This window comes from Ictidomys tridecemlineatus, chromosome 11, assembly GCF_052094955.1.
Source record: "Ictidomys tridecemlineatus isolate mIctTri1 chromosome 11, mIctTri1.hap1, whole genome shotgun sequence".
In the NCBI taxonomy this organism is placed as follows: domain Eukaryota; kingdom Metazoa; phylum Chordata; class Mammalia; order Rodentia; family Sciuridae; genus Ictidomys; species Ictidomys tridecemlineatus.
The window spans coordinates 25,646,272-25,671,021 of NC_135487.1; the positions used below are offsets into that span (position 1 = coordinate 25,646,272).

Genomic DNA, 24,750 nt, shown 5'->3' on the forward strand with positions numbered 1-24,750 from the left:
AACAGCTCACTTTTTGTTCAGAGCTTCTGTCTTGCTTCTGATTCTGCAGGATCCCAGGCTCTCTGTTCTACCCATACCTTCCTCTCAACTTGAACTATTCTGGGTAAGGCTGTGCCCTCGAGAATCATCCTTTTAATGCCAATCTGGCCCTTATTCTACTGCACTCCCTCCCTAGGCAATTTCATTCACACTCATGGTTTCAACCGCCTTAGCAACTTGCAAGATGCTCTGGTGCTAACCTCCCTACTCAGTCTGGAATCTATTCTAACTGCTCTTTGGATAGTGCTTTAACCTACCTCTCCCTTATTGGCTTTCTTCTATGGCTTCCCTTCTCAGAAGTCCAAAGTCTTTTCTCAAGTTATGGACTTAATGTTTATGTCCTCCCTCCCAACCCCTGCCGTTAACATGTTGAAGCTCTGACTTCACCATTACAGAGTGCTTGGAGATGGGGCATTTGGGAGGTAACAGGAGTCAGGCCATGAGGGCAGGGCCTTCTTGATGGGTTTAGAGAAAGAGGAAAAAGAGATTTTCTTTTCTCCATCCCTCCAGTGTACAAACCAAGGAAAGGCCATATAAAGACATGAGAAGGTGGCCTCTGCAAGCTAGGAAGAGCGCCCTCACCAGAAATGAAATTGCCTAGTACCTTGATCTTAGATTTCACAGCCTCTAGAACTGTGAGAAAACAAGTAGTTCAATCCACCTAGTCCATGGTTCTTTGTTTTGGCAGCCTGAGCAGGTTTTCATACCCAGAAAGCTCTGTATCTGATGTCTACTCATCCTTCTGACCTCCTCTTATTCTTCTTTTGCTCACTGAATTTGACACATTGTCTTTTTGGATGCTTCAAACTCTAAGTATGCTCAGGCTCTGAGGCCTTGGCACTTGGTATAAATGGGTGGGATTTATGGGGAAGGAGTTATTTATAAACCTTCCTCTCAACACACACAGATCTTAAAAGCAATGTTTGTATATGTGTAGTTTAGTTTCCTGATGATAGGACTAATAGTTTTTTGTTTTCGTTTTTGGGACCTTGAGATAACTCCAGTACTTTACCACTGGCTACATTCCCAGCCTTTTTATTTTGTGATCCTCCTGGCCAGGTAGCTGGGATTACAGGCATGCAAACTACTAGGACTTAGTAGTTTTTTAAATCAGATTTTCAATGTGAACACCAAAAACCCTATCCCCCAAGTAATGAATTTCTCTTATCTCTCCCTTCCCATCTACCCTCCTCATAGCTGCTGCTTAATTACTAAAAACAGAGGCCTGCTGTTAGCATCACTCTTTTGGTTTTGACTTTAACCTCCTCTCCAATCCCTTGAGGACAGTGTGAAGGTTTCTTGGCCTAGCTTGCCTTCCACTGCTCCCTGAACACAACATGCACTTCTAGACTTGTCTTTGCACCTGCAGTTCCTTCTGCCTGGATGTTGTCCCTCCCTCTCAGCCTAGTGAACTCCTACTCATCCTTTAGGACTCCTACAGCTGGCCTTCCCATCCAGCCAGCCACTCTTCTACTATGCTGCCCTGTGCTCAGTCTTGCCTGCCCTGATACACATGCTCCTGGATGACAGGTCTGTATGCCTGTGTTCTCAGGAAGTGGAGGGCAGGAACTCAGACACCCTTGAGATCCTAGAGCTCAATGAGAAAATACCCTCCACCCCTTCTTTCTTGGGCCAAAAAGAATGGAGTCTTCTATCACTCAAGGCAGAATTAAATAATTTTAACAGACTTTATTGGTTTTCTTTGAGTACATCTGCACAGGCTTTGGAAGAGCTCTCTGGGTTCTCCTGGTCATCTTGTTTTGGGGCTGCTGCAGCTTTAGCTTTAGCTTTTAATATCCTTTTTTGTTTCTTCAGCTTTTTTGCCTCTTGGAAAACCTGCGGGTTGGAAGGAGGCAGGAAGAGACTTTGTAATCATGCAAAACCTATGACTTGGAGGTCAGGTAGGAACTATCTCCCCCAGGTGGTAAGCCCAGGCTTCCTCCATGGGGTTGGTGACCTGTGACCTCCTTGAAGCCAGTTCTAGGCTTCTAACAAAGACAGGTTATCTCTCCCTTCTGCACCCTTTATCAAAGTCCCAGTGAGGCTGACCAAAGGAGCAATTCTGGTTCATACCCGGAGGCACAGAGCCCTCTTGGCCACGAAGCGGCGGTGAGCAGTTCGGTAATAGAGAGGGGGAAAGGTGTACTCAATTCCCAGTTCCCTGCATGTCTTCTCAAAGACATCATAGTTGGTCTTACGAAGGTTTTTAAGCATCTTTTTCCTCTGGTCAAGGCTCATCAGTAGATAGCGTTTGTGTGCTTTATCCTGCAGGAAAATCTGTTACTTTTAGTATTCTAAGTGTTATTGTTGTGACAAATGTTAGTGCAGTTCCGAAGAAGGCACTGTCATTGTTGGTTGCATTTTACAGATGGGAAAATAAAGGTTCAAAGATGTTATGATTTACAAAAGGTCCTCAAACCTGTTGATGCTGAAGTAGCGTCTTGAATCCGGGTCTACTGAGCTAACTCCAAATCTTACGCTCTTTCCCTTATACCACCTGCTCAGTCTCTCCACAGCTAGCAAACTGTTAGCTAGAGTAGAGACAAAGGAAGGCCTTGTACTCTTCCTGGAGATCCATGCCCATGGCTGGGGGCTGCTTTATGAGGGGCTTCTGCAGCGGGGCTGGTATTCCACACCCAATGTGATCTCCAAGGAGCAACTAGCTCCAGAGAGCACTAAAGTGCCAGTGTATTTTATTAAAAATAATCACAATTGGGGCTGGGGATATAGCTCAGTTGGTAGAGTGCTTGCCTCACATGCACAAGGCCCTGGGTTTGATCTCCAGCAACACACACTCACACACACACACACAAATCACAGCTGCCTAATTTGCCTAATTATAGCAGCTCTGTGCTAGACACTGTGCTGATAGGGCATAATGGTCAAGCATGTGGGATCTGCAGCAATGCTGACTCGTTTGTTTTAAGTCTTGACCATTACTTCCCTAGTAGTGTGCCTTGAGGAAAAATGTAATCTCTCCATGACTAGACTATCCCTCTAAAAAATGGGAAAGAACAACAGTTATAGGGTTAAAAATGAGAAAATGCAGGTAAAGCATATAGCACAGGGCCCAAGACTTCCTATCCATCATGCTGGCTGCTATTATTATTTCAGGTAGCCCAGGCAATGCTGTGAGCAGGTACTTTCATATTCCCCAACTTACAGATAAGAGACTAAGGCTTAGACCTGTAACTTCCCCAAAGTCACACAGCTAGTTAAATGGAAGTGGCAGAGCTGAGATTTGAACAGGGCAATCTGACTCCATTCATGCACTCCACAAAAAATATTTATTCAGCACCCACTGTGTGCCAGACCCAGTGACCATGCTGTAAACTTTTTTTTAAAAATATTTTTTTTAGTTGTAGATGGGCACAGTACCTTTATTTTGTTTTATTTTTATGTGGTGCCAAGGATCAAACGCAGTGCTTCATATGTGCTAGGCAAGCGCTCGACCACTGAGCCACAACTCCAACTAAACTTAGCGTTCTTAACCACTAGTGAGTTGGTCCAGCTCTGTAAGGTTCCCATTTTCCCTCTGGAGGCCGGAGGGAAGTGTTTTTCCCACTGACGCTGATGAGGGCACTATCATGTTACAGCCACTGGCTTCATAGGACCCAGAGCCCTTTACCTCCCAGACTCCTTTCCCCCAGCTGCTGCTGTTTAACTGTGAATGATGCTCAGGATTTACCTTTCGATGTTTCTGCATGTGTTCTTCATAATTGCGGATCTTGATGGTTAAGGCAACAACTGAAACCACAAACCACAGAGGATGAGAGCTGGGCACAGAGGAAGGAAGGGCCCAGGCCTGCATTATGTTTTGAGAAATGAAGGAGTAACAATCACCAATGCTTTTGTACTGCTCTTTATAATCCCAAAGCACTTTAAATTACAAGATCTCAAAAGACTTTACATTGTCTTTCCTCTAGAAAGAAAATTCCATAGAAGGGAAATTCCTTAATCTTATAAAGGTATCATCTAAAAATCATAGTAAACAGCATTCTTAATGGTAAAACTTCAGAGCGTTCTCGTTAAATTCAGAAACTAGCACATCATTCTCTCATGGCTAATGATTTGATACTGTACTCAAAGTCCAGCCAATGCAGCTGATGGGATCCCAAGAGTGTCTGGATCTACTCCTTGCCTGAACTTTTCCAGCTGCCATCCTTATTTCTGTGCTTTCACTACTGAGTTTCGAGGACTGTCAGCTCTCACTTGTCTCCCAAGGCCCTGGACTACATCCCCTTCAGGCACCTTACTTGATTCTCACCTGTAAAGTGGGGAAAAGCGGAAGTTGGTTCCACAGAGAAGCTGTCACTCAAGTGGGCATTTTCCCAGGACACACACAGAATTCTGCGTGTACTGCAGAGAGGGAAGTGGGAACCTTGGCTCTGACCACATGGCCCTGCATACCACCTTAGCTACAGAGCAGAAAGAGACTGAGGGATCTCCAGAGCAGACACTATGCAAAAAATGCCTGGCCTTCAGAAAACTGAGTGATATAGCACCAATGCTTGTGGTTAAAGAGGACTCTAGTTACCACCTCACTGATGTCTTGACAAACAGCCCATCTGTTCCTGCCAACCTGGGAGATTTCAGCAGTGATCAGACAGAAATGGGCAGGGTAAGATAAGCAGCCCTTAGGTGGATGAGATGTCCCCAGGCCAGTCAGGGGTTCAGGGAGGCTGAAGGAAATGGGAAACTCACCTTTTCAAAAGGGGCTAGAAAGGACCAGGAGTTGGGCCTCCAGACCCCCTCCTTGGGGTCTAGCCTTGGCTATTTGCTAAGAAGAATTCACCAGATTTGATCTCTGGCCAGGGAGAAGAACAGAGTGGAGGCAGGGGTGGGGAGAAGGAAGTAGAGGCTATAATATAGTCCAAAGGCAAGGAGGAGGAAACACAAAGACTCCCCCGCCCCCCAGAGGTTCACCAATCTACCTCATTGCTCCTAGTGGTGGATGAAGATCAATACCATCAAAAGCAGGGGGAGGTGGCGGGGTTTTTCAAGAACATCTAATGGGGACTATTGCCAATTCCAGCTGGAAACCTCAGTAGGAGCATTATGCCCTTGGGAGTGCTCATAATGTCTCTCTGGAACATAAGGGCTCTGTAGATGTGTCTTTTCCTTTTTTTTTTTTTTTTTTTTTTGGTGGTGCTGGGAATTGAACTCAGGGTCTTGTGCATGCGAGGGAAGCACTCTACCAACTGAGCTATATCCCCAGCCTGCTTTTTTTGTTTTGTTTAGTTCCTTTGTCTTACTTTTCTTATCAGAGAGTTGAACTTTAGTTTCCAAGGTGTGTTTATGTGTTCTAGCTTCTCAATCCTGCCACGAGTTAGGCAGCAGTACTGTGCCCTAACCTGCAACTTCCTGCTCATTCAGAAGAGGAAACAGAGGCTCTGGAGAGGACTTGAGGACTTGCCCAAGCTCACAGAGAAGTACAAGGCAGGACCTGGGTGCTGACTCCAGAACACATAGCTTGGGATCCAGAGTCCAGTTTTCACTGTCCTAGGTCCTTATATCTCCTTTTCACAAGATAAAGTGTACTTGAGCCCTAGATCAGGTACCAGCTATCAGACACCTCTGCACCCCCACTCCCCAAGAGCCCTCTGACCAACTTCGAGCTTCCAGGGATCTGGTGTCCTCAGGGTTTTCCACAACTTTTTTCATCAACTGTTCTTGCTTGATTTTTAGCTTCTCTTTCTGTTGAAGACAAAGATTAAGAAAATCTGTGCAGTCTGTCATGCCCTAAGAGCTAGCCCTTCTGCCTGCAAGGCCATACCTGCCGTGATAGCAACTAGGCCCAGAAAACTCAGGGCTGGACTGCATAGGGCTCATGACGACCTTGGTCAAACAGCATGGCTATCCACATATGATGAGCCCAAGGCTAAAGCCTTGGCTTGTCAGATGAATGTCCACAAAGTTTGCTCACTCAATTGTGCACAGGTCTTTATCAAGTATCCACTGTCTGTCAGGTGTTAGGGGGACAATGGGGAACAAAACTATCCTTTTCTTCAAGGTGTTCAGTCTGGGGGTACTGACATGTAGACACAGAGTGAAGCTGGGATGCATGCTGTGACTGGAGAAACGTGGATTGTGGGGTGCTAACCAGGGTAGGAGGGAGCCCTAGAGAGGCCAAGGCAAGACACTCACCTGGTTGGCCATTTCCAAAGACAAAAGTCTCTTCACAACATCATCAACCCTGTGAAAAACCAGAGCAATGAATGACAAGTGTGGGAGAAGGGGGGAGTGGAAGAAATGCTGTTTTCACTTTAGTTTAAAAAGCAAGGATGAGGAGCTGGGGATGTGGCTCATGGTAGAGCACTTGCCTAAGCACGCGTGAAGCCCTGGATTCGATCCTCAGCACCACATAAAAGTAAATAAAGGTATTGTGTCCATCTACAACTAAAAAATAATTAAAAAAAAAAAGGATGATTGAAAATTCCTTCTACAACAAATAAGGATCTCTGGAGGTGGGGAGCCATTTTCCAGGGCTTAAAAGTCTGCATGGCTCTGGCTTGCTGGGCTAAGAACATGGAGTGATATAATTACAGAAAATTACAGCTGTTGGCTTGAGTGTTCTAGTCTCATCATAGGAAGGGCAAAGGGAGGATTTTCATTTTCAGCTACGACATGGGTCAATATGTCTTTGAGACACTTCAAGACAAACCTGCACATTGAGTGAGACTGTAGAATGCCTTGAGTGGAAGCACTGCTTCCACTGAGGAGGACCTGAGTGTCTATTGGCACTGGATTCAAACCCCAGCTCTGCTTCTTAGGAGATATATGACATGGGGCAGCTTAATATTCTATTTTTTTTTTTTTTTAAAGAGAGAGTGAGAGAGAGAGAGAGAATTTTTTTAATATTTATTTTTTTTTAGTTCTCGGCAGACACAACATCTTTGTTGGTATGTAGTGCTGAGGATTGAACCCGGGCCGCACGCATGCCAGATGAGTGCGCTACCGCCTGAGCCACATTCCCAGCCCAAGCTTAATATTCTATAAGACAGGGGACATGGTTTCTTCTCTCACAGGGCTTTTGTGAGGATCAAGAGATGGAAATTTCTACAAAGACCTACAAAGCATGTTAGCTCCTTGCTATCTAGTAGTAGGTCTTCTCTCAAGAGTACTGGGGGGTGTGTGGGGGGGGAAGCAAGTAGTTGAGCTCCAAGAGTCCCATCTGTCCCTGCTGCCCATTCACCCTGACTATACCTGGGTCTTTTTATCTCTCTTATTCATTTTATAATCAAGCCTAAGATACAGTAGGTCAAGTCTCTTTCCCCACTCCCACCAATTTTCCCTGCCTCCTTAAGTGGGTTTCTTCCTGCTTACTTCTCAATTCCAGGGATGTTCTGGTAGTCTTTGAGCAGCGTGGAAGTGGGTGGATCATTGTCTTGCTTGGGCTGGACTGTCAAATATAGGGATGGAAAACACCAAGTCAACTCTGACTGCTTCTCCTGACATATTCCCCAACCCTATGAGAGACATCCAGGGTCTCAAGACACGGCATTGGATATCTCTGGGCTTAGTTTTTCCTCTGCAAACCCTGTGGGCACTTGCTTTGATATTTCATTCTGTAAAGAGATGGTCTTTCCCAGACCTCATACCTGTGCCTGCACCCCTCAAATATCTGCCTGGGTTCTACTGTTATCAGATTCCCCACTAGGTTGGGCTCTCCAATGGACAAGATTGAGTTTGATGCCCTTTGTACACCCCCCACACCCGCCTACCCCCCCAAGTCTGGTCCATAGCCCAGCTCAGAATAAGCTTTCAACAAATACTTGCTGGCTGATTCAAGAATTAAATAAGGGGGTTGAGGAAGGACAGCTTTAGGACAGCTGAAACATAAGTATCAAGTATAGAGCACAGGAAAAGCTGAGCTTTGGTGTTTGCCTCCCTGCTGTCCCTTGGAGGTGAGGGATATACATGGGGTAAATCTACTTGTCCTCTCTAGTCAGACTCTGCTCTGCTGCTATGCAAACAACACTAGTAGCAGTAAGTTCTAATATATACTATTATTTATTAAGCACAGTGCTAAGTTGGCTTTTCATGTGTTATCATAGAATCCTAACAATAAAACTCTCCAATGGATACTTTTACATTCATTTTAGAAATGAAACTCAAAGAAAGTAACTTGTCCCAAACAACTTAGTTACCCAGTAATGGTTATGCAAAGGGAGACATAAAGTGCTATATTCTAGGAAGGCCTGGGTGGTGTCAGCCTTGCACCCTTGCTGGCTAGCTCATTTTCAGGCATTCACCCTTTGAAATCTCTTGTTCATACCTTCTTCCCCCACCCTCATGAAGGCTTCTGGCTTAGGGATCTACATATTGTTGACGTAGTCTCCTGACCCCTTTGCCCACCCATTAAATATCTCTAACTCGCTATCTCGGTCCCTTTGGCCACCCCAAGCTTTCCAGGCGGCCTCTCCTGCCCCAAGTCCACCTACCTGGGTTTTGGACGGCATATCCACGAGCCGCCTGTAGGAGACCTACGCAGAACAGAGAATACTGAGACCCATTTCCTTAAACTACCCAGCCCTGGTTCTTTCTGCGCCCTTCGCATTACCCTTCCTCCACGGTCGGTGTGCCGCTGAGCCGAACTGTCGCCCCTTTTCTCCTCCAGCCCCTGCCCAAGTCTCCCCGACCTCGTCTCACTCCTTGGCCAGCCACCATTCTCCCTCATCCTGCCGCTGCTCTTCTCCCCTATTGTGTTCCCGGCTATCCTCCATCCCTGCTAGCCCCTACTCCCGACTCCCGAAGTCCCATTTCTTGGCTCCTCACTTGGAGGCTGCAGGCCCCACTGGTCGGAGAGAAGCCTGGCGTTCCCTCTCCCCAGCAGGCCAAAGGCTGGGGCCTGGGTCATTGCCTGGGTTCGAACCGAACTCAGGGCCCTCCATGCGGCCCTCAGCATGGTGACTTCCGACCCCAACCGGGCCCGCGCCGCAGCCACCGTCCCCTTCGCGGTTACGGACAAGGCTACATGGGCGGCGCCATGATGGCTCAGGCTCGACCAATCGAGGCAGTTGCTCGGCCTGAGCAGACGAGGACCGAGAGAATGGATTGGCGGGCAGGACTCGGTGAGTTCGCCGATCGCTGGGTGGGGTTGGTCCGCGGTGGGCCAGCTTGGGGGCGTGGCCCTGTGGTTAGTGTTGTGAGGCGCTGTATAAACTCGAAAGTGCTACTTTTTCTTGGACGTGCATGCTACCTTAATCCCTCCCTATGTCCCTGGCCTCGTGCTCCGGTCATTTCGGGGCTTCCAGGGGAATTGCCGTAACCTTCTTCTTCTTCTTCTTCTCCTTCTGCCTTCCCTCCCAGAAGGTCCGCGATGAGACCCTGTCAGAATTAATGGGGCACTGGGTCGTTTCATGCAGCCTTGTAGCCTAGTGACTAAGATCACCGGTTTTGGAAGTCCGGGAATCCTAAGTCGGCCAGTTACTATGTGACTCTGTGAGCAAGTCACTTAACCTCTCTGGGCCAGGTACTCGTCCATTAAGTGGGAACGGTAGTAACAGCATCTCTCTTTTAGGTTGTTGAGAGGATTAATCGGCAGTTGTTTGCAGAATACTCGATTAAATAGTAAACATTCAATAACTGTTAACTATGATAATATTTGTGAAATGAGGGGTATAAGGGGAAATGTAAATTAAAAATAAGAAGAATTAAAGTTTAATTTTTCACCGGTGAAAAGACTGTTCTCCCCTCACTTTTCTTCAAGCATTTTTTTTTTTTTTTAGAAAACTTGTAATTGTGAATTCTTTCTCTATTCTTTTTGAGATGCATGGAAATCTTTTTATAAGGTAAGTAAACCTCTTACCAGTTTTACAACCCAGGAAGGTATTTCTCAAGGGCCTGGGATATGTAATCCTGAAGGATATTAGTGCCTTATCTCTCTCCTGGTTTCTTTGGGAGAGTAGGACCCTAACTTCCTGCAGATGCTTGTCTCCCATCTGCAAACCTTTCTGTGATAAAGAAAGAAGTTATTTTTACTTTGCACAGAGGCAAATTAGCAAACCCAGGTAGCTAACCCATTTACCAGATGAATTTAGGATGAACTCTGTGTGACAAATGGAGCTATCAAATCCTCCTCTTACTTGAACACTATTTATCTCTCCTTTTTTGGGGGGTTCTGGGGATTGAACTCAGGGGCACTTGACCACTGAGCCACATCCCCAGTTCTATTTTGCATTTTATTAGAGACAGGGTCTCACTGAGTTGCTTAGCACCTGGCTTTTTGCTGAGGCTGGCCTTGAACTCGCTATTTTACTGTCCCAGCCTCCTGAAGCTACTGGGATTATAGGCATGCACCACCTCCTCCAGCTATAAATTCTTTCTGTCTTTGCAATCTCTTTAGTGGATTGCCTGCCCTGCACACCACATTCCTTATTCAATAATAAAACTGTTTTCTTGCTCTTTTGCCCTTGCAGGGAAGGTTTCTGGGTTGATAGGAGATTTTGTTTTCAATTATGGATCTCCAATAGGGGTTAGTCTTTTCCAAGGTCTCTTTACCACGTCCCACAGTGCTCTGTGACTCCCTGCACACAAGACTTACTGCTGTTCCATAATGATCAGTTTTGAGTCTCTATCATCAGAATGGGAGCCCTCAGAGAGAGAGTGAACTGAGCCATTTTTGAAATCCTGCTTTGGCACAGGGTCTAGATGCTAGATAGGAGCTGGCTGAAGGAAAGAAGGAAGGAAGGAAGGGAGGAAAGGGAGGAAGATGATTTGGAGACTGTAATTGACTGCTAGGGCCCTGAGAAGAAACAGAGACTCAAGTACACTCAAGAGTTTCCAAAAACAATAACAAAACCCAAAATAAAAATAAAAAAATTTAAACGACGATTATTACAGAAAATAAGCACAAAAAGCTAGAGGGTCGGGGGGCGGGGAACAGAGTGTTATCTGGTTTTTAAAGTATGCAGGTGGCCTGGGACATGGTCACTTGGGGGAAAGAGAGGGACAGGGGGCCCTTTCCTGGGGCTAGGTAGTTTTTAGGGATGAATGGATTTATTGACCCTTCCTCTGGATAGTCCAGGCCCTTAAAGAGGCAGGCCCAGGTGGGGAGACTCAGGGAGCCTTAAAAGCTCTCTAGTTCTTCTATCCCATGGACCTGGAGTCCCTGCAAGAGGGGGAAGTCAACCAGTGGCCCAAAGACACAGTCGTTCTCCTGGCTTTGGGGTGGGGGCACTGGGGTCCCTAGGGGGCTGGTCTGGAACCAAAGATTCTCATAGGACTTAGGACTTGGGGTGAGGCCCCCTAAGAGAGGCTGGGTGGAGTCACAGCGGAGGTAGTGCCCAGGCTCTGGACTGGTGGGGCTGCCCAGCACCTGCCCATAAAGGACCTGGTCACTGGTGCCAGACTGGGGCTGGGACTGTGTGGAAACTGCCCTTGGGTCCCCCTGGAGCACATAGGCCTGGACCAGGGTGGGGAGGCCACAGGTCTCTGAGCTGTCACTGGACTCCCAGGGCCCTGGCTTCTTCTCCTCTTCTTCTAGCACGGTGATCTTGGTGATGGTTGGCATGCCAGGGTCCCAAAGACTGGGCAGCTGGAAGGTCTCCTGGACACAAGGACATGGAGTGAGGACACGGTTCATGTCAGGTGTCTGCCCCAGCCACTGTCCCTTCTTGAGTTGGGGCAGCTGTAGGACATCCCCGCTGCTATCTGGCAGAACACACAGGATCATATTTGCAAGGCACCTGTACATTCCTGACACCTGTCTGACAGGAGCAGCAGTGTGCTGCTCAGACTCAGCACTGTGGGTATTCTCATCTCACAGTGAAGTGACTGGCCGAATCCTTGAAATGGGCCAAGTTGGGACTCAAACTCAGGGTGGCTTCACTCCACAGGGAAGGAATCTTGTTTCAAGTGACGGGGAGGCCTGTGTGCTCATCCTCGGGAAGGAATCCCTTTCCTGAGATTGAGCCTGGGCCCACATCTCCAGCCCCTGTCCCCTCTCCTCCAGTTCCTCACCTCTGCCATGATGGTGGGCACCCAGGAGCCCAGGCTGCTGTGGGCTGGGTCTGGCACGCTTGGCCAGAGGGGATTCTTCCTGCTGGAGAAGGGGGGCATGTAAAGGCGGGGTCAGGCATGCCTTCCCAGCCTTCCATCCTTTGTCCCGCTCACCCCAGCAGCTGCCCCTCAGTGCCGAGAGGAGGAGGTGGAAGTCAGGCTTCCCAGACATGGGCCCCAAGGTCTAGGCAGGCTGGGCCTTAGACTGACCCACCCTGGCCTGCAGTGCCCTGTGGGTAGGAGTAGCTGGGTGTCACTCCTCCCAGAGGACTCACCTGGGGCTGCAGTAGACCCAGGCAGTTCTACAGAGGCAGATGGACAAAACCAGGAGGCCAGACAGGCCTAGGAAGATGTACAGCTCTGACTCCCCTGGAGAGAGGGGAAAGCCAGAGAGGTGAGGACATGTGAGGAAGTGTGGGTTCCTTCCTCAGGCTCAGGTCCCCAGGCAGGACCAGGTCTACTTCAAAATCAGGATCCTTTGAGTGGGGCACCCTTCCACTGCCCAGTCCCCCTTTCCCCTTACCTAAGGCCAAGGTCATCAGGGTGAGGCCTGTACTGTTGGTGGTCCCAGCCTGGCTGGCAGCCATGAGGTGGACGTGGTACAAACTTGCGGGTTTCAGGTCATGGAGGACAAAGCCACGGGAGGAGGCATTCAGGATGGTGGCTGGGATGGAGCACATGCCAGCTTAGGCTGGGGTGCTGAGGCTGCCTCTGTGACTGCTAAGCACCCCCTCCTGGGCCTTCTGGGACTGTGGGAGGCTGAGGATAGACTCACAGGAGGACTGGTCCTGGAGATTGGTCCAGAAGATGGTGTAGTGGGTGAGTGGGCTCTTCCCCAGCTCAGGGGGCTCAGGTACCCACTCCAGCTGTGCCCAGGTCTTGCCAATGTGCTTTAGATGGAGCCTTGGGGCACGGGAGGGGGCTGTGGGAAGAGAGTACAGGGGAGGGGTTCAGGGCAAAGAAACTGATTGGACTTCTGTGGGTCCCTGAACCCAGGAACTGGGACATACTGTGGATGGCTGAGAAAAGAGAGTCCAAGGGGACATCCTCCTCCCCTCACCCCTAGTACTGATGAGCCCAGGGGTGCTCTACCACTGAGCTATACCCCCAGTCCTTTTTAATTTTTATTTTGAGACAGGGTCTCACTAAATTGCCCAGGCTGACTTGGAACTTGGGATCCTCCTGCTTCAGCCTCCTGAGTTGCTGGGATTACAGGTGTGTGCCACTGCGCCTGGCTTTGCAGGGATTTTATCAATTACATGTACTGCTAATAGGGAGCAGAGCCAGGACTTGAGCCCAGTTCTGTTTGACTTTAAACCTACTCCCCGACCCCGACTTCTGCCAGGTCTGCTTTTGTCTGACTCACTGTCTGATCTCTGCTGCTCACCCTCTGAATCTATCAGATGTGGCACCTGATTTCTGTCAGGGCCATTGATCAATTTTATGAGACTTCATCTCTGAAATCTGCCAATTCAGTCCCACTTTCTGTTAGCCCACCACCTGATTTCAGGGGTCTGGTGTAAACCAGGGGTCATCTTAGGACTGAGAGTGACCCTCTCCAGGACCAGGAGTCGGGCGAGGCAGGACATGTTCCCTCATATTTGTGATTGCTGGGGCCCACGCAGGCCCTGGAGGAGAGAGGAGGGGGCTTGGGGGAGGGGCCTGATGGCTGACAAACCCATCTCTTGGGAGTAGGCGTAGATTTGCTTGGAGGGTCCCCCGGTGCCTTGGTATAGGGGCGTCACAGTGATCTCATAGAGCTGAAAGGGCCTGATGTTCTCTGTAGAGAGAAAATGGGGGCAGGCGCTCTGGTTGGGGCTGACCTCTGCTGAGGACCAGGATCTAACCTCGGACTGTTGCCATGGCTAACCTGGCCTCAGGGCTCAATGTCACACTCCCTTCCTTAGATCATTTGATGGGGTTAGGGAGAAAAAGTGCAGGAGAGCGCTAGCAGGGTGGCGGGTCAGGACTGTAGAGAGGGAACCAGGTTGGACTGCAGGAAGAACTTCTGGATGTGAGGATGTGAGGTGAGAAGGAGGAGGGCCCAAGCAAGGCCGGGGACTCTGTCTCGAGGGCAGTTGATGTTGCCCTTGCTCCTGTCCATCAGAGCCCAGCTGCCCCACCTCTCAGGCCCGTCTCACCCTGCAGCACGGTCCCCGTGATGTTCTCGTCAAATTCCATCTTCCAGCTCTTATTGCTGCTGCTGGGGCTGGGGGGACCCGGGCCCCACTCTATCAGATAGCCCTGAGGCTGAGGGCTGGGGGGCTCCCAGTGCACCCAGAGGCTGTGAGGGTCTCTGGCTGTGGCTTGCAGTCTGGTGAGGGGTGGGCCTGGAGACAGAGTGGACATGGTGGAATGAAGGTGAGAACACAGGCACTGGAATCCGAAGCCTGGGTTCAAATCCTAGCTTTGCTGCCTACTGGCTGGGACACCTTGGGCAGGTCAACCTCTGAGCCTCAGTTTTCTCATCTGTAAAGTGGAAGTGATGATGAAATTTCCCATCCTGTAGGGTCTTGATGCAGATTAAGTGAGATGGTGTACACTAAGGGCACAGCACAGTGATGAGCGTGAGCAGTGCTGGATGACGACCTGAACGCTGTGGAGTTCCTGGTATGTGCTAGGCACAGTCCTTGATGTGTGTTAACTCACCGAGTCCTCTAACTGTCCCACCAGGGAGGTACCACTATTGTCCCCATTTTATCAATGAGGAAATTTAGAGACAGAGAGAGGTTAAATAATTTATTGAAGGTCACACAGCTCTAGCCTTAGTTGTTATTATTGATATTGTGGTTATGCATCCCACAGTAGGAGAGCCCATGTTTAGGGATGCTGCGGGGGTGGTGGGTGATCAGTTAGCTCATGGACCATGTTGTAGTTGGAAAAGCTCAGGGCTTTATCACTCAGCTTTCTAGGCAGAGCTCAGTGTGTGTGTGTGTGTGTGTGTGTGTGTGTGTGTGTGTGTGTGTGTGTGTGTATTGACACCACTACCAGTTTAGCCTGATTCTGGCTGATGATGGTATTAATAGCTAACCTGTATGGTGCAGTTACTTTTTGTCAGGACTCTCAGAAGGCACAGTTTCGTCCCCATTTGCGAGCCCTTGAGTAGACAGAGGCCAGGGAAGGGAGTAACTTCCCCGGGTCACACTGTCAGTGAGTTTGAGGACTAGATTTCAACCCAGGAAGTCTGGCCTTCAAATTTATACCCCCACCCCCACCGTGTTCTTCTGGCTGCCAGCTCCCCTTACCATTGCTATCCAGGAAGTCCACTGGGATGAGAGTGGGAGGAGAGGTCCCCGCTGTGTTGTAGGCCACAAGGGTCACCTCCTGGGCTTCTGAAGGCAGGCAGAAGGTGCAGTTAAGGTCTGTGGTGTTGCAGAGGGGCAGGGCTGTCTCAGCCTGGCCAGAGGGTCTCCAGGAGAGCAGGTACCCCTGGATCTGCCCGCTGTATTCCTTCAGGGGCGTTGGCTGTGGCAGGCAGAGGAGGAAAATAGAGAGGGGGTATTCGGCTTGTTTTGAGCAGGGAAGAGCCTCTAGTGGGGGGGCAGGTCACAGGAGCTGAGCCCCAGCGGGAGCTAGGCTTCCAGCTTCTTCCCTCCCTCCTCCCCGGTTCCCTGTGCCAGGTTCTAGGAGTGAGGGAAGGGAGAAGCCAGTGGCCATTCCAGGCCCTTAACCACTCATTGAGTGAACCTCTGGGGCCCAGGGGAGTCCTGCGTTGCTGCATTGCTGAGGGTCACTTCTCGGCTTCTTAGGCTCATGCAAACTGCAAGTCACCTATAAATCCCCAAGCCTCCTGGGCCTGTTGGAGTCCTGAGCCCCAGCTGCAGGGGTCTGCCTGGGTTGGAGGGTTGGCTTCAGAGGGACTCACCTTCCAGAACAGCTGCACGCCCTTTGTCCTGGGGTCCAGCTGCCTGTGCCGCCACCATGTGTCTAGTCTGACGATGGGGGCTGTGGATGGAGCGAGAGGAGGAGGGGGTCTAGTTGGGGAGGGCCCTGAGGGGGTCCTGATGGCTGCTGCAGACCCCTCACCTCCCGCTTACCCGGCTCATCCGTTCTCAGCTCCAGGCTGGGGCTCCAGCGGCTCCAGTGGCCGGGCAGGTGAGAGCGGATGCAGCGCACCTGCAGGGCGTAGGCTGTGGCTGGAGGGAGCCCACAGAGCTCATGCTGGAGGATGCTTGAGGGCAGCGTGGCCACCTGGGGGTGTGGGAGTCTGAGCCTGGGTCTCTGGATCCTCCCTTCAGCCCCCTGCAGCCCCTGAGGGTGCCCCGGCCTCACCTGAGTCCAGTTGGCCTCTCCACGCTGTGGCCGGAGGCGCAGCTCACACTTCTGGTCCATGAACAGGCTCGGCTTCCATGGCTCCCAGTGTAGCCACAGGCAGCCTGGCTGACGTGGGGCCACGGCCCACAGTGTAGGGGGCTCCAGTTTCACTGCAAGGAGTGGGGTTCTCAGACCTCTCCCTGCCTCACCCTAGAGAGCTCTGCCTTAGCTCTCCCTGTCTCCCTGTCCATGGTTCCATTTTCCTCCCTGGGTCTCCATTCATGTGGTCTCTGTTTCTTTCTGTCTTTTCACTCTGTCCACGTTACTTTTCTGTGGTTTCATACTCCTGTCCCAGGGCCTTTGCACTGATTGTCACTTCTGCTTGGAATACTTTCCTCTCAAATTATGCAGTGGCTTGCTCCCTTGGTTCCTCTAAGGATCTACTTGTCACCTTCTTGGTCATCTGACCTTCTGTTTTATTTATTTGGCCCACCAGAATGTAACATTCTGAGGGTGAAATTTTTGATGTTTTATTCACTGCTGTATCCCTAGGACCTCAAACAATGCCTAGCACACAGTAGGCACTTCAAGAAATTAGCTGAGAGAAAGAAAGGATGAATGTGTTTCTTGGTCTGTGTCCTCATGCCTGTCTCCAGCTGTACCCTTGTGGTCCCTCTTTTCTGCCTGTCTATCTGGGTCTTCTGGGGTCTCCTTGTCTGTCCCCAGGTCTGTGTTTCTCTCTCTGTGCATCTCTGGGTCTGCCCATTTTGGGGACTTCTCTCCTCCCCTGCACCCAGTATCACCCACCAACATCCATGGGATCAAGGCACAGCTTTGGGGACAGGCTGGTCCCCAGCGCATTCTCTGCCTGCACTTGGATGACCATATTCTGGTACAAGAGCAGGTGTTTGCGGGGGATGGAGCAGGAGCTCTGCCCATCCTCAGGCACGCAGTCCGGGATGGAGTCCTCCTGGGTCTGACAGTTGCTCCGGCTCCTGCCAACAGGCCAGGCTTGGGTGCCAAGCAGAGAAGGGAGACGATGACCCCTGCTCCTCCCACCTCTGCCTCCGGACCTCCAGCCCCATGGCCCCACTCAGGCTCCACCCAGGATCAGAGGAAGGGGGCTGGGCCAGGGCCCCTGCTCACTTGAAGCTCTTTAGGGTGAAGTTGGTGGGCAGGTGGGTGTCGGGTCCTGGCTCCCACTGGCAGGTGAGACTGTTGGTCGTGAGGTTCATGAAGCAGGATAGGTTGGAGGGTACGGCAGGAGGGTCTGGGAAGAATGGAGGGCTTTGGGTGGGACCACTCAGAAAGCTTCTGCTTGCTTTGTTTCTTGCCTGGGTGAGTCCCTCTGGGGTTACCTTGTCCATTCCCCAGTCTCCACTGCAGTGTGACCACAGAGGGGCATCTCTGGGGGAAGCCAGTTGCAGGCATATACAGGGGAAGCATCCCAAACCCCACCAGCCTGTGGTCCTAACCCTCCCCCACCCCCAGGCCCCTTTCCTGTGGCCGTGAAGCATCTGGGTTTCATTCTGGCGCTGCCATTCGTTAGCACGTGATCTTGATGTTACTTAGCTGCCCTGGGCCTCCGTTTCCTTATCCATAAAGCTGGGCTGTTGGTTATCGTGATGACTGAATGCCTTCCATACATGAAGTACTCAGAACAGTCCTGCACGTAGCAAGTGCTATATACCTACATAGCTGTTACTTGATATTACTGATTCTTTTTTTTTTGGTACCAGGGATTGAACCCAGGGGCACTTAGCCACTGAGCCACATCCCCTTGCCTCGCACGTATGAGGAACTGGGTTCAGTTCTCAGCACCACATATAAATACATAAATAAAGCCATTGACAACTAAAAATATATTTAAAAAAGATTGAACTCAGGGCCTCATGCCTTCTAGGCAAGTGTTCCATTACTGAGTCACAACCCCAGCCCTCAATTTTCAATTTTTATTTTGAGACAAGGTCTTGCTAAGTTACTTAGGGCCTTGCTAAGTTGCTAAGGCCCTGAACTGGCCTTGAACTCTCTCTATTCCTCTATCCTCAGCCTCCCAAGCCTCTGGGATTATAGACGTGAGCCACTGTGCCCAGCTGCTATTACTGATTCTTAAATAAGAACCTTGGTCCTTGTTTTCTCCTTATGCCTCAGCTTGACTCCATCCTGCTCAATTTGGAAAGAAGGCTGAGACTTGGATGGGGGAGAAGCTGGGCACAAGCCTAGTGGGTGAGGCTGCCCTCTTTGGACCCGCCTCCTAGGTCTGAGGCTTATTCAGCAGCCACACAGAGAGGTAGCGGTTGCCACCCTGCTTGAGTGCCACACTGCCTGATATAAATCTTGTTCCAACCTTATTAGTGTGTGACCTTTGGCAAATCACTTATTCTTCCCAGATATCAATTTCCTTATCTGCAAAATGGGGCGAAATGGTATTACCCCTGACAGGGACAGTTCCCTGGGATCAGACCCATGGAGTGCTTATCCAGCAAGAGCTCCTAGTGGGGCTGGCAGGAGAGCACTGGAGGAGAGCAGCCAGATGGCTGCAGGACTTACAGCCTGCCCGCAGCTCAGCTTGGTCCAGGACTTGCAGGCTGTTGCCCCAGCGCAGGCAGCAGGAGAGGAAGGCCTGACTGTGGTTGAGGTGGGCCAGGGTGATGGTGGACTTCTGGGTTCCATCAGGCAGGCGCTGCTGCCTCCCCCCAGGCTGCTGCTCTGCTCCCAATTTCCAGAGAATCTGTGGTTCCGGGTCCAGGAAGCTGCAGTTCTGGCTGATAATGCAGGAGGCTGTGATGGGGTCCCCCAGGTGGACAATGGGGGCCGAGAGGCTGATGTGCCCACACTCCTCCCAGCCTGGGTGGAAGAGAGCGGGCCATGAAGGACTCCTCTGCCTGGCAGACCTGCGCTGGGTCTAGCCTTGGGCACACCTGGGTTCAGGGCTCTCATCTCCCTGCCTTGTCCCTTAAGACATGGGACCTAGAGGCCGGATGGGTATGGGCACTGCGTGAGGCTAACAGTGGTGCTGGTCAGTGATGGTCAGCGGCTCTATAGACCCTGATTTGTAGCACGTGCTGCTTCCCATGGTGTGAATGCTCTCATCACGACTGATGTCAGACCACCACTGTGTCCTCCCTGAATTCAGAGCAGGGAAGAGGCGTGCACAATCAGTCCTTGCAAGCCAGCCCAGCTCTCCACCAGAGTCCCCTCCCCGAGTGTGATGAAAGCAATGTTTAAAGTGATAAGAACCCTGCAGCCACCACAGTCTCCTCAAGAGACAAATCTGATTGTGTGAGCCCTCCTCTGTCATAGCCCTCGAAAGGCACGCCAGTGTGGAAGACAGCATGGCGTGGCGGGGCAGAGCCTGGACGTTGGAACGAGACCGCTCAGGTTCAGATCCTGGATCTGTTGCTTGCTAATGATGGGACTCTTGTGTGTATCACTGAGATTTTTCTGTGCCTCACCTTTCACGACCATAAAAGGGTGATAAAAATGGTCCCTACCTTAGTGTCACTGGAAGAAACAGATGTGGTAACATACGTAAGGCACCTGGGCACAGCCTAACCCTCAACCCTGCTGCCCCTGGGGTCTCATGCCAGTACCTGGCATGTATGTAGGTGCTTGCTGATAGTGTTAGGATAAAGACCTGGATCCTTCTCCCAGCCCTGTGACCTGAACTCCTGCCTCATTTGCTCCATTCCAACTCAGACCATCATCTCGGCTGCAGCCACGTTGGGGGGGGTATATATATATAAATTATATAAATTTTTTTTGTACTGGGGATTAAACCCAGGAGTGCTTAACCACTGAGCTACATTCCCAGACCTTTTTTATATTTTAATTAAAGATAAGGTCTCACTAAGTTGCTTAGGTCCTTGCTGAGTTGCTGAGGTTGGCTTTAAACTCAAGATCCTCCTGCCTCAGGTTCCCGAGCTGCTGGGATTACAGGCATGAGCTACTGTGCCCACCCACTTAGACTCTCAAGTTCTGTGAGGCCAGAGATCTTGACCATTTTGCTTATTGCTACATTCTGGGCATAGAGTAGGCCTGTGGGGACTATTTCTTGAATCAGGAGTGAACACACACCTGGCCCACGATGCCTCTCTCCTCTCTCAGGTGTTCTGAGGCCCATTTTGCTGATGGGGATGCTGAGGCCTTGAGAGGAGGAGCTGTTTGCCCAGGGTGACAGAGCAAGTTCACAATTCTCAATGTGGGGCTTTAACTGTTCCACAGACTCAGATTTCAGGCTGGAAGGGACTCTACGAAGTTGTGTACTTCAAAACACTACCTGACACCACCTGAGCTATTTTTGTATGGCCTGCTGGCTAAGAAACCTTTTTATATTTTTAAATGGATAAAAACAAATAAAATAAAAGCCACATAAGAATGTCAGAGACTATACATGGCCTGAAAAGTCTAAATATTACTCTCAAAGTTTGCTGACCCCTGTCAATCCTGGCCTCAGCTTGCATACCCTCAGAGATGGGAAGCTCTTTACCTCTCAAGACAGAGCTTCTGGGGTTGGAGGACTCTCCCTGGGCTTTCTCATTTTAGGATGAAACCTGTCTCCTGTGGCTCCTCCTGGATCCCCTTGCTGCTTACAAAAGCTGCACAGACCCAGAGGTTTTGTCTGACAGCCTGGCAGAGATGTATAGATAAGACCTGTAGGACCCCCACCTTTCCTGGGCTGACCCCCCAGGCCCTCTCACCATTCCTCTTGGTGGGTGAGGCCTGCAGGTGGGTGCACAGCTACCCCACCTATGGCTCCTATAATCCTCCCGCCTCGTTGTCCACCCCCTACCTCCCTACCACACTCACTTCCGGGCAGCAGCAGGATGATCAGGGCAGCTTTGGTCAGGGTGCAGGCTTCCAGCCCTGCCATAGTGCCAACTTGGTGCTCACCTGGAGGCAAAGGGGGGGATGGTCAAGGGGAAGGATTTGGAGTCAGAGCTGGCTTAGCCAACTTACTTGACCTATCTGAACCTCAGTTTCTTTGCAAAATGAAGTTAACAGCAGCCTATACTGCACAGGACTTTGAGAAGAAGATACGAAATAATAAAAGGGCTTTACACTGTGCCTGGCCCATAGAAAATGACTCTGTGACCATTATAGTCATCATACCTGCCTTCCAGGAACGGGCAGGGACAGGAGCAGCAAGAAGAGACATTCTTCCCTTTTTCCCTCTATCTAAGCCAAGCACTCTCCAGAAGCCTCAGACAAGGGTTTCATGCAGATAGTTTATTTTGGGAAGATCCCAGAAGCAGGTAAGCAAGATTGAAACAGGTCAAGAGGGCAAGCCAACTTAGGGCTGTGATGTCGACTGGTCACCTCTGTGGACAACTGGGGTTGATCTACTGAAAGTGACCAAGGAGCCCTGTAGAACACTGCTCCAAACTGTCTACCCAAGGGACAATTTATCTCTTGGATGGGAGGCAGGACAGAAACCTCTCCTCACTGACTCCTGCCTTCCCGTTCATTGGTCCAGAGATGCCCCTTGGTGTAGGTTCCTGGCCTCTCCAGGTTGCACGTTTGTGAGTACCAGTAGGTCCTGTAGGTGACCCCTGCCTGGTCCTCCCAGACTCCCTTGAAGAGCTCCACAGAGTGGCTGAGGTCAGGGCTGCCGGTCTCACCTGCAGGAAGCTGGCTGCCATGGCAACGGCTACAGGAAAGAGCAGACTGAGAGGCTATCAAGTGGGGCACACAAGGCGTCCCAAGTGCCCCCAGTTCTGGGGGGCACATGACTACAGACTTCTGTAGTCATTGTCACAGTGATTAAATGGAGGGAGTTTTGGCTCCAGTTTAGGGAATATACACATGTTTTTATCACCAGGGTGGGTGTCCAGCCTAACTCTCAACCCTGCTGCCCCTGGGGTCTCATGCCAGATGCCTGACCCTCCAGCATTAGTTGGCTCCCTATGTCCGATCAGTGGGGATGGCTGACCAGCCTGCATGCCCCCAGCAGATCCCCTGTGCTCTGCAGGTAGAGAGCTAGGAGAATCTTTCTCTCCCTCTCAGACAGAGGACTGGATAAGAATGGCCCTGATGGGCTGACCCTGCTTGTTGGGGCCTTGCCTGAACCCCTAATTTATCATTATGTATTGCAGTATCAGGATACCTGATGACTGCTAGCCCCCAGGTCACCTCTGTGCAAATCAGAGGAAAAAGCACCCCTTCCTCTGGCAACTGGGGGACAGGCTGGATTTCAGTCCCCAGTTGCTCCTAACCCAGGTAACTTGTGCACTGAGAAACTTGCACAGCCATCCAGAGCACTAGTCAGAGGTTGGCAACCTTCTCACTAGCGCACACTAGTTTGGTTATCTCCCTGGCCCAACACACACGGGCAGGGGAAGATTTAGCCTCTTAGATGCAGATTTTGGAACCCTGGTTCCCATCTCCCTGTGGTTTGGGTCATTCTCTGGCTCTGCTGCCCTAGCAAGGGTCAGCTGCAGGCCCAGCCTTTGCCTAGGGAGGTACACACTGGCTCTTGTCCAAAGTGGGCAGTCAACCCAGAGAAGCCCTGGCTCCTCCCCCTGGGTTGCTGAATGTGGGCATTTTTGGTCCCGACAGCATTTTTGGTCCCTGGTCCCCACAGCAGTCCTGGGTACCCAGGGGCAGGGGAGCTGGCACTTCCTGGAGCACAGTCTTACTCTCCAGAGGGCCAGGATGCAAAGAGGCTGGGAGCCCAGTGCCGAGTCAGATCACCTGCTCCAGCCTCTGGCTCTCCTACTTACCAGCTTTGTGACCTTGGACAAGTTACTTCACTCTTCCGAGTCTCAGTCTCCCCATCTGTAAAAAGAGGTGACAATAGTGCCTGCTTCTCAGTGTTGTTGGGACAATGAGATGGGCTCTCAGTGACCACCGGGGTTTCCATGAGCCATAAAGCAGGATGCCATCTCATGGAGCCCAGCATGGCTTAGTCCCCTACTTACTCCCTGGCTGAGTGGTCACAGCCACCTAGGACTGCCACCTTGTTTTTGTCCGGGTCACACTGCAGTTTCAAAGCCCCTTTCTGGGCTTCCCCTTGTAGTTTCTTGTCCCTCTGTGCCTGCCACTCCAGCCACCTCTGCTGGGCTCTGCAGCTCCCTGGACCCTCGGTCCCCAGCACTCAGGATGCCTGTCACCTGCAGTGGCTGCTGCCACGCCCTCTTTCTCTCCCCTCTCCCTTCCTCCCAGCACACTCTGCTTCCCTCCTCTGCTCCCTTCTCCATTCCTGCTCTTTTGAAATTCTTTCTGTGGGAAGAGGGAGGGAGGGAGGGAGGATGGGGCTGGGAGTGAGTCAAAGGAGAGGGCTTCCCAAATGTGGTTCAGAGACAGAGAGGGAGGGGCAGAAAGGAAAAGAGACAAAGAAACAGAAAACGGAAAAGAAACAAAGCAGGACAGAAGGACGGAGGTAGGCAGGGTTGGAGGTGGTAGAGACCTACAGAGATAAAGAATGAGGCTGGAGAGGCCAGGTCGGGTAGTAGGAGGTAGGTGCCTGTAATCCCAGCGACTCAGGAGGCCGAGGCAGGAGGATCCTAAGTTCAAGGCCATTCTAAGCAATTTAGTGAGAACCTGGCTAAAAAAAAAAAAGCAAGCACTGGAGATATAAATCAATAGTAGAGCACCCCTGAGTTCAACCTTCAGTTAAAAAGAAAATAGAAAAAAGAAGAAGAAATGAAGAGACTCCAAAATAGAGTCTCCAAAAGACAGAAAAAGAGTCCAAGAGACCCAGAGACATCTCAGAGGCCAAGAAAATAACCTGACATCTCAAATTTAAGGTTAAGAGACAGAAGCGCGAGAGACAGATGGACTCGGAGAGGGAGGAGAGGGAGCGGCTGAGGGGAAGAGATGGGAACTGAGAGTGAAGCAGACCCAGACGGGAGCTGGCCGCCTGGCACAGGCAGCCACGCCGGCCTTGGAGAGACAGAGACAGGAGAGGCTGACGGTTACGGCCATCCCTGATGTGAGCCCAGCTCCGTGTCCCCACAGAGAAGTTGGTATGTGCAACTTCCCTGATGCAATCCCAGAGAGACACCTGGTTCCCAGGGACCCATCTCAAAGACAGGAGCCTGGCCCAGGCCCACGGCCACGGGCACCTGGCGGAGCTGGGGGAGTGGATCAGGACTCAGCCCTCCCTGGGTGTCCCCTACTCACGCTGGAGCCCGTGGCAGGCGTGCCTGGCCTCCTGCTCTCCACTCTTTAAGGCAAGTTCCTGAAATGGGCCACAGTCGGGCTTCTTTCCCCAGCCCTGTCGTTAATGACAGGCCGGGGGCCTGGGGATTGCGACACCTTCCCGTCCTCCCTCTTCCCTCCCCTGTGCCTTTGCGGGCACAGGCAGCCCCTTCCTCCCAGGAAGGTGCCTGTGAGGGCAACTGGTGAGGCCAGACGGCCTTCCTGCCTCCGGGGTCTTAGGGCTGGGGTGTGTGGCAAGCGTGTCCCCGTCTCCTACCTCCGGATTTCCTGGGCTCGGAGCCTGGAGGCCAG

General features: G+C 51.1%; 2 protein-coding genes across 4 annotated transcripts; both read right to left on the bottom strand.

Moving 5' to 3' along the window:
• Positions 1-1,708: 1,708 nt before the first annotated feature.
• Mrps15 (mitochondrial ribosomal protein S15) lies at positions 1,709-9,049 on the bottom strand. Of its 2 annotated transcripts, none has more exons than XM_005317825.5 (8): positions 8,818-9,049; positions 8,484-8,525; positions 7,366-7,441; positions 6,187-6,235; positions 5,652-5,736; positions 3,728-3,786; positions 2,113-2,304; positions 1,709-1,875 (listed from the first exon to the last, which is right to left on the bottom strand). In XM_005317825.5, exons 1-8 carry the CDS (start codon positions 8,945-8,947, stop codon positions 1,729-1,731), a joined length of 780 nt encoding a protein of 259 aa, XP_005317882.1. In that variant the 5' UTR covers positions 8,948-9,049; the 3' UTR covers positions 1,709-1,728. The 2 variants fall into 2 exon arrangements, with proteins under 2 accessions (XP_005317882.1, XP_077882052.1); XM_078025926.1 differs by having other exon boundaries at positions 3,728-3,815; positions 5,648-5,736; positions 8,818-9,047.
• Positions 9,050-10,849: 1,800 nt separating this feature from the next.
• On the bottom strand, positions 10,850-24,656 carry Csf3r (colony stimulating factor 3 receptor). Of its 2 annotated transcripts, none has more exons than XM_078025928.1 (17): positions 24,421-24,656; positions 23,019-23,073; positions 21,106-21,189; positions 18,847-19,143; positions 17,443-17,566; positions 17,104-17,291; positions 16,315-16,466; positions 16,080-16,233; positions 15,908-15,987; positions 15,288-15,507; positions 14,184-14,372; positions 13,721-13,822; positions 12,818-12,964; positions 12,566-12,706; positions 12,318-12,411; positions 12,004-12,082; positions 10,850-11,590 (listed from the first exon to the last, which is right to left on the bottom strand). In XM_078025928.1, the coding sequence occupies exons 3-17, from the start codon at positions 21,167-21,169 to the stop codon at positions 11,111-11,113; spliced, it is 2,511 nt and encodes an 836-aa protein (XP_077882054.1). In that variant the 5' UTR covers positions 21,170-21,189; positions 23,019-23,073; positions 24,421-24,656; the 3' UTR covers positions 10,850-11,110. The 2 variants fall into 2 exon arrangements, with proteins under 2 accessions (XP_077882054.1, XP_077882053.1); XM_078025927.1 differs by having other exon boundaries at positions 12,004-12,085; positions 24,421-24,655.
• Between the last annotated feature and the right edge of the window lie 94 nt (positions 24,657-24,750).

Bases quoted from the DNA above. Each gene is read 5' to 3' on its own strand.
- Mrps15 (XM_078025926.1), bottom strand. From the start codon at position 8,947: ATGCTGAGGGCCGCATGGAGGGCCCTGAGTTCGGTTCGAACCCAGGCA. The intron at 6,236-7,365 runs GTAAGCAGGAAG...GGTTTTTCACAG, and splicing joins AACATCCCTGGAATTGAGAA to GGTTGATGATGTTGTGAAGA. The intron at 1,876-2,112 runs GTATGAACCAGA...TCCAACCCGCAG, and splicing joins AGAGGGCTCTGTGCCTCCGG to GTTTTCCAAGAGGCAAAAAA.
- Csf3r (XM_078025927.1), bottom strand. From the start codon at position 21,169: ATGGCAGGGCTGGAAGCCTGCACCCTGACCAAAGCTGCCCTGATCATC. The intron at 15,508-15,907 runs GTGAGTCCCTCT...TGCCTGCCACAG, and splicing joins GCGTGCAGCTGTTCTGGAAG to CCAACGCCCCTGAAGGAATA. The intron at 11,591-12,003 runs GTGAGGAACTGG...CCTTGTGTCCAG, and splicing joins TGCCCACCATCATGGCAGAG to GAGACCTTCCAGCTGCCCAG.